Raw genomic sequence first — 8,375 nt, forward strand, 5'->3', positions numbered from 1 at the left:
TCTTTTGGAGTGATTTGCTTGTTGCGATTGATTAGTGAAATTTTCTGTACAGCATCATGGGTAATGTAGCTTTTCATCATGCATTCAGATGTTCAACATGATTATTAAAAAAAAGTTTGAATAATGCAGACTGATGGCTCCAACAGAAGCATATACCATCGATTAACAACCTCATAGCTTAATTAGGTCTTTCTAATGGTTTATAAGTTATCGTTAATAATCAGTTCCCCTATGGAGAAACTGAATGGTATTTTTACTTCCGGAACCAGACTACTGTAGCTCTCTATAGCCTGTGCGGTCTAAGTGATGTCATCGCACAAGGAAAGTCGTTTCAGAGGAGGAGCAAGTTTTTACTTTTTATTCAAGATTCAAAGACAAACTGTTTTTTTCTTTAGAATATGCACTGATGAATTGTTCACAATATGATGAAGAACAAAACATGATCAGTTTTGATTTATATTGATACATATTGACTTTAAACCAGAAAGAAAAAAAAATCCTTCTTTAAGCTGTATTTTTCAAGAAAATCATAATCACCCCCTCTCAAATAGCCATAACTCATGAAAAACACTAAATTGAATTCTCAATTTTTCACATCATGCACAAGAAGCTACACTATGTGAGATATGTTTAGAGGTTTCACATCATTTATGTAGCACTGCCTTAAATATGTGGTTCATTGTACTGTGAAGTCAATAAAAAGCCATCTCTGGTGTTTTAAAATGTGTTTCTGTGGCATGGTTTTTGAAAGGACTGCCTCTATGACAGTGACTCATACAATCACGCACAGCAGAGTCAGGCCAAAGGGACACCGGGAGGATTCATTAGCCATTGCACAGCAACAAAACACCAGGACACAAACACACTTCACACGTTCACTTCAGACACACACACTGTATGTAAGCTGCAAGAGTTCACAGCTCCCATCTGCTAAGAGATGAGAGACTGAGAAACACTGAACCTCAGTCACGCTGACTGAAATTAACACCACTATTTATAGAGAGAGAAAAAGAGAAGATGTGTGCTTAAAAAAGGATCATAGATTTTGAGGTGGATGGATTTTTACAGACACAAAAGAGAGAGGAGGCAGGGGTTAATGTAAAAGTAGATCATCACTCTCCGCTTTTTATTGTTCGCCTCATTTCTAAGTGGCTACCACAAGTTAATCGCTACCATTACAGACCATTATGCAGGACAGAGAAAGAAACATTGCTTTAGTCAGCCTTTATGGCTGGATAAATGGCTCACATAACACACTAGTGGGAAGAGTGTATGTGCTGAGAGAGAGAGAGAGAGAGAGGAAACCAGGATGTTATTTCAGGGCTCCGACATTAAAGTGTGGCTAATTAATGTCATGACCTCTTAACAGACATGCCCCCATTGAGACGAAACATTTAGCTGCACTTAACATTAGAGAAAAGGAAACATGAAAGCCAGAGACTACACAGGGTGACAGATGGATATAATTTATTCATTTGCTTCATCAATTTACATCCAGATTTAATAACGAACAAAAACAAACACGCAAAGGAAAAGGAGTATGAGTCAAATGAAATTACATTTACAGCACGCACGCATATGAACACGCACCCAGCGTTATGTAAAAGTTGTATCTGTGTTAGACTATGATGATGGTCTATGACTGAGAAGTGGCCATCGGTTGGTTTATCTGTCTATACAAGCAAGCAGTCAACAATATGTGTGTCTGTGAGCGGGTTACTGAAGATTGAGATCAATTAGACTTTGACCAAATCTTTCCGCTCCCACGAAGCCTGAAACATACAAAAAGAAAGAATTGCTCAAGTGGGGATTTGCCATTATAATGATACTTTATGATTTTCCTTGTGGCTATAAATAGTGGTGAATATTAATAATTATCTGGCCCAATTTACATCCATTCTGAATGCTTGAAAAAAATCGCCAATCAACATTATGCCACAATTGATCTTAACTTACATAGAACCCAAGACATTCCTTTACTCTATTTACCTCATATTTTAATAATCACATAATTATTATTTGAAAGTTAGCAGCAGCACACGGACAAGGAATAGTCCTGAAATGTTAATGACGAGTCTCCACTGAGACGCCTTTAAAACCTTGGACTCAGATTAATCTCTGTCAGACCGGCCCTGAATAAATTATACCTCTTCTTAAGTGAAATTCTTTAGTGACAAAGAAAAAGCAGTGGTGATCAAAAGCCCCCCTCTCTTTCCAGAGCACATCCTGACATGAGATTTCTAAACCAGGACAGAGACAATTTTAAACTCACCGGGGCTTAATTAGGACTATAAGCCTGTGGGTGATTTCTTATACATCACACTTATGTAAAGGCAGGAAGCAGTACATAAGCTCACTGAAACAGCGCGCAAAAACATTCATAAATCATATTCTGTGTGCTTAAAAATGCCATTAGTAAATATAAACTTCCTGAGTGTTGATTTATGTGAGGTCAGTAGTTTTAATAGCAAAAAAACTACACAGGGGTTCTTTAATATAAATCACTGTGATGTTTTATAGAGTTATGGTACATTATAAAGTTATTTATAGACTAAGATCAATTGAAGGGAATTCTGAAGCACTAAACCCTAAAATACAATTAACTTACCCTTTGACCTTTGAACTCTTTTTTCCTGGTTGCCGTGGTTCCTGAGAGGAGGCAGGGTCTCTTGGCTCGGCCGGCTGGTCTGCATCCTGATTGGATGCTGCTCCAGCAGGGGCGGGGCCAGATGATGGGGAAGCAGAACTTGCCTTGAGGGTTTTCTGTAGGTTTGATACCTAATTAAAGAGGCGAGAAGAAAATTGTCACTGAATCCTGGAGTTGTCAAATAAGTAAAATAAAAATGAACTCTTTTAACATACAAGAAAAAGAGGCTGTTATATCATATGCAGATATACATGGTATATCAGCTTACTACTGCAAAGTGCACTGCATATATCCTATACTGCCTAATATATAAGCATTATGCCACAATAAACACTTCAAACTATATTATGCTACATTATTACTACTGTAACCAATAAATATGGTTATTTTGCATATTTATCCAATGCTGTGTAAAAATGCATAAACTGATCGCACACTATATACTTCAGCGACAGTAAGAGTTTTTTAGTATTCTGAATTTAGACTTAATAAACTGTTTAATTTTACCTCTCAAACAGGTAAGCACATAAAACAGCCTTCGTATATGAGTCGGTGAAGTCATGCTTTTTTATCATTAATAAATATGAATTTGTTCAAAATACATTCAAAATGGACATCATACACACAATAACTTGAATACACCTCTTCTATGATGAACATGTTTTTGATTCCTGATATGACATTCATTTTGATATTTTTGGGGAAGCTTAAAGTAAGAAATGTCAGGGTGATGCAACTGTCCTGAAATCATAATGAAGAAAAAAGCCTCAAAAGAATGAATTTCATAGTTAGTACTAGTAGTTTGGCATTATGTTTTATTATTTATATAAAGTTTATATATTTACATTGTTATAATTTATATATATTTAAAATTGTAATTATAAATTATAATTAATTAACTATATAATTATTAACTATAGTCTGCTAAGTCAAAGTAAAAAAAAAAAAAAAAACTCGAAAAATATATTTTAAAACCTTTATGAAAACAATGATTAAATTTGTACACTTACATGTATCCAAAGTATAACGAAAATATGTTTACTTTTTACCAAACACATGGAATTTTAGGGTCAATTGAAACTTGAGATGATATTAAAACAAAATTCTAAGATCTTGGCAAATGTGTTTTAAACTAGATTCTTAAAAAAAACTCTCTTACAGTTGTGTCCAAAAATGATGTCTGGAGGGGATATTTGTTTTTAATGACTATATTGTCTTTTAAAAAAAAAATACTTAAAACACTAAACTTGGTTAAGGTATTTATCAGACAAAATTATATGGCAATAAAGGCAAACTACAGCTACATGTTTTATTCTACTATGCCAAAAAAAATGCATAAAAACAATAAGTTCACAGAAAAAAGCATACATGACTACAACATAATCAGTTATTAATATTTTGTTGATTTTCTCTTGTTTTTGCATGTGTGCATTATTTCTTTGTTAGACAACCTGGCCAAAAATGTAATATGTCCACACAATTTGACATCTTCCATTGCTTTATCACAAATAAAACTGACTCCAAGAACAACTACGTAATACGATTACAAAATATTTAACAAATTTGAATACTATTTGAGTATGTGAATTTTCCTAAGCCAGACATAACTTTTGGTCACTACTGTATATGTCACTAAGGGTGGGTGAAGATTCACACACAAACCTCTGTTTCCACTTGAACTTTGACCTTGAGCTGGCTTTCTCTGTACTGATTGGCTCTTGACACCTGCTCCTCAATGCCACACAGAACTGCTTCACAGCCTGCACACCTGAGCGAGACAGACAGAATATTTAACACCAACACACAAGGCATTTCCTTTTTTACATCAGCGACAGCATCCATCGCGCTCCATACTGACACAAACACAAATGAACACTTACCACTCCTGCAGTGTGTTGGCAATGTTGGGTAATTCGTTGGGGCCCAGGTCTCGACCTATGCTGCAATCTACCTCGACCTGCTGGTTCCTCTGGTCCAGTTTCCCGTGGATAATGTCACTGTAAACAGCCTCGATCAGCAGGTCTTCCAGCTCACGCACATTCTTCAGCTCTAACTGCTGGAGCAGTAGTGAATACGGCAGACACTATCGAGAGACAAAAGCACAAAGAGGTTTGTTTGCTTTGTTTCTTATGATTAGTGTGCTCTGGGGTTAGTTAAAACTTTTCATTTTTGCCTTGGTATTATTATAGAGGCTTGATAAGAAAACACTGGTTTTGTCAATCATGCAAGTCAATAACAACACTAATAGCACATACAGTTAACATCTGTGTGCCGTTCATAACAGAGCTCATTAAAACAGCGTTAAAGTCGGCATAAAACAGATGGTGCGACAGCCCTTTCTTTCCTACTGTGACGTATCTAAGGCCACATTCAGACTGTGTGGCCCAAATCCGATTTTTTTTCTCATATGCGACTCAGATCTGTTTCTATCATGAGTTTGAACAGCACAAACCACATCTGATCTGTGGAAGGACAGTGATGTGTCAGAAGTCAGAACTCGTAAGTATTACAATGACAGCTCTATATACAAGCAAAACATTAGGGCTTGTTTCATAAATGTTTAAAACTCTGGTCTTTTTTCACATCCTCGTCTTTGTTTTTTTATATTGCCTGCGCATAAATTCGCTGGCTTCTGCAGCAGATCACACTATAAATAAAAGCGCAATTGCTCACTTTAATGTCCTCCTTCCGCATGACAGCGTGCTGCGTGACGTCTTTCTCGTCTTGACTTTTGCACATGCGGGTCAGTCCAGGACCATGATCTGTTCACACTTGAATCTGATATTGGCCACATTTAAAACAACGTGAACAGCTATACAAAAAAACAAAACATATCTAAAGCTCACAGTGTGAATGCAGACTAAGTGAAATGCCTTTCAGACTACAAAAAATGTAGGGCGGCACTTGATTTTGTCTATCAGGAATTGAGTGGACAGTTGGAAGGTTGTGGTTTTCTATTGCTGTGATCTCATGTGAGTGACAGGTTGTCCCAACCTCACATCACTAAACACATCATCAGAGAAAAGATGCCGTTGAAAGAGGGAGGGAAGTTATTTTGAAGATTACAAAGGCACATTAATGTTTATAAAAATAATGATCTACACAGATAAATCATTTATAATTAATACTGCATAAATTGTCAATACTGATTTCATGGTTTGTTTAATAAATGTATCACTACCTTTAGATTGGAGGCCAGGCTGATGATTGACAGGTGACGGAGTTTGTTCTTCTGGGCGGGTGTGAGTTCAGGAAGTGAGGCTGCCCTCTCTAAATGGCAGACATACATTAAATTAACATACATTATAACCAAGCGTACAGCCAGGAGGGAAATAACTGATTACATTAAAGCCCTGGTAAAATCTGCAACAGAACATGGGCCAGAGACTCCCGCTTCCCTCTCACAGGAGTTAACTTATTTAGCAAGGCAAAGGGCAGCATATACAGTCTCATTCTGAGTCAGAGCAGGGAATAAACCCACTGCCTCAGGGGGCCAATATCTGGTCAGATCATTTGTTGTCATGGTTACCTTTATAGTCGCAGTAGGTTCCATACGCAAAAAGATTGAGAAGCTGGTACACTGGAGCATGGGGACCCGTCTCCAGCTAGAGAGAGGGAAAGCGAAGTACAGACAAAGATTGATATGACAAAGTGTTGAAGTATTTTGTGTTTAGCACTAGCAGATAAGCACTTTAGTTCAGCTCGGTAGAAAATAAATGGCAGTGCAGTACATGGATATTCTGGGATCTCTGAGCAATATGTGGCAGAGATTCTTGCATGACCTGTAATGCAATAATGATGACATCTGTTGACTTGCCAGTTTGTTTTATTACAGCACTCTTAGCAAACATCAATATAATAATATATATATTATAATAAATATATACATTACCATTCAAATATTTGGGGTCTTAACGTTTCAAAAATTTGAACAAAATTATTCAGAATTAAATTGATAAGTGACAGTAAATATGAATATATTAAAGATTAATATTTCAAATAAATGCTGTTTTTTTCTATTCGTCAAAGAATCCTGAAAAAAAGGTATCATAGTTTCCACAAAAATATTAAGCAGCACAACAGATTTCAACAGTGATGATAATAATAAATGTTTCTTGAGCAGCAAATTAGAAGATTTCTGAAGGTTTGGTTTTAGACAGCATGGAAAAACACATCAAGAAAGAAAACACTTGAGCAGAAGATTAATCACCATGACATTAAAGATGACACACAAGCACTGCCATTTCAAATAATTAGGCTAGACACAGAATTCATATAAAGTCATCAAGTCTGACTGAAATAGATTTTCCAGCACATATTCCTCACCTCACGGACGTTGGGCAGTTCTAGTATGTCTGAGAAAACATAGAGGCCTGGGGTTTCCAGTAGAGAGCTGATGGCCTGAGCCAGAGCTGGACCTGAGAGAGACAGCAGCTGATCCACCTCCATCTGACGGGACAGAAAGCGTTTAAACAACCCAGAGCCCAGCATCTCAAAGAATTAGGTAGTATTAAAAGCTAAAGAAAGTTTGCATTTCATAAATAAAGAGAAATGTGTTCCGACTTCTTAACTGCAATAGTTGTTCTAATTAAATCTGTACCAGCAAGCCTCAATAACTCATGTACAATAAACCTGTTTCATTGGGCTTGTTAAATGGCTGTTGATCCACAGCAATATGCTTTCGATGACACTTTGATGCAGGGATTTAATAAGACAGGTGGCTCACGGTTAAATTAACTACATTATCAGAGTGAAGTTATGCATGATGCACTTTCATGATGATTAAAACAAGGCTGCCAAGTGCACTAGGAGATTACAGCTCTGAGACAGCCAAAAAAAAAACGATGCGTTTAAATGCACTTGACACAATACGCTTATTTGGGAGATCAAAAATGATAATGAAAACAATGCATGTGCCATTGCAACACTTTTGAAAACAAGCATAATAGTGAACAAAAGTGTGACTGGTGTTCATCCACAAAGTCAATAGGTTTCAGCAAATAAAAACATGATCTAACCGTAGATATACTTTGTTAAATGGGGTCTAAACGCATTCTGTGTTGTTTAATACTCATAAACAGAATAAACCAGTCAGCTCGTGCTCAATGTTGAGCACCCGGTATGAAATTCATCAACACAGCACCAGCTAGGCCTTGCCGTTGTTAAACTAATGTCGTACATAAGCACACAGCGTTGAAAACTTTACCAAGCATGCTCAAATGTATAATATTAATGTGCGACCACATTTCGCGTGCTGAAATGTGCCGCCAAAGCGATATAGTTACCTTATTTATAAAGACTGAGGTTGTTTGTGTCAACTGTGGTGCCACTGCTATTTCCGTTAGCAAGCGTGCTACGACATAAAAACGTGCCCTCTGATTGGCGGAGTGGTAGAAGGGAGGGTGTGACCACAGAGCGATTACGAGGTGAGCGGACACACATCGCCACCGTGTGGTCACGAGAATTATAGATTCTTGGGATGTGTTAATCTACTACTAAAAATGTTAATATTAATACTAATAATACTAATAATATTTTAACTAAAAATAATATATATATATATATATATATATATAATAAAATACATATTCCATTTGTTTACTAATACAAAATGAAGCATGAGCATTTAGATTAAAACATTTATATAATTAATCTACATCCATCTTCACATTATCACATATATGACATTAGCTGCGTCCAAATGTTTGACTGGTAGAGAAGCTTTGTG

The 8,375-nt window shown here is 36.5% G+C and overlaps 1 protein-coding gene across 1 annotated transcript; it reads right to left on the reverse strand.

Moving 5' to 3' along the window:
- Positions 1–1,450: 1,450 nt before the first annotated feature.
- On the reverse strand, positions 1,451–8,059 carry cops7a (COP9 constitutive photomorphogenic homolog subunit 7A). Its single transcript, XM_056232587.1, has 8 exons — positions 7,933–8,059; positions 6,974–7,096; positions 6,177–6,252; positions 5,829–5,917; positions 4,528–4,730; positions 4,310–4,415; positions 2,609–2,778; positions 1,451–1,772 (listed from the first exon to the last, which is right to left on the reverse strand). Exons 2-8 carry the CDS (start codon positions 7,094–7,096, stop codon positions 1,733–1,735), a joined length of 807 nt encoding a protein of 268 aa, XP_056088562.1. The 5' UTR covers positions 7,933–8,059; the 3' UTR covers positions 1,451–1,732.
- Between the last annotated feature and the right edge of the window lie 316 nt (positions 8,060–8,375).

The sequence above is a fragment of the Rhinichthys klamathensis genome, unplaced genomic scaffold (genome assembly GCF_029890125.1).
Source record: "Rhinichthys klamathensis goyatoka isolate OS25496 unplaced genomic scaffold, OSU_Roscu_1.1 h1tg000349l_1, whole genome shotgun sequence".
Lineage (NCBI taxonomy): Eukaryota > Metazoa > Chordata > Actinopteri > Cypriniformes > Leuciscidae > Rhinichthys > Rhinichthys klamathensis.

Coding starts and splice junctions, on each gene's coding strand:
- cops7a (XM_056232587.1), bottom strand. CDS start 7,096: ATGGAGGTGGATCAGCTGCTGTCTCTCTCAGGTCCAGCTCTGGCTCAG. Junction 4,416..4,527: donor GCCAACACACTGCAGGAGTG/GTAAGTGTTCAT, acceptor TGTCTCGCTCAG/GTGTGCAGGCTGTGAAGCAG. Junction 1,773..2,608: donor AAGAGTTCAAAGGTCAAAGG/GTAAGTTAATTG, acceptor TGTATGTTTCAG/GCTTCGTGGGAGCGGAAAGA.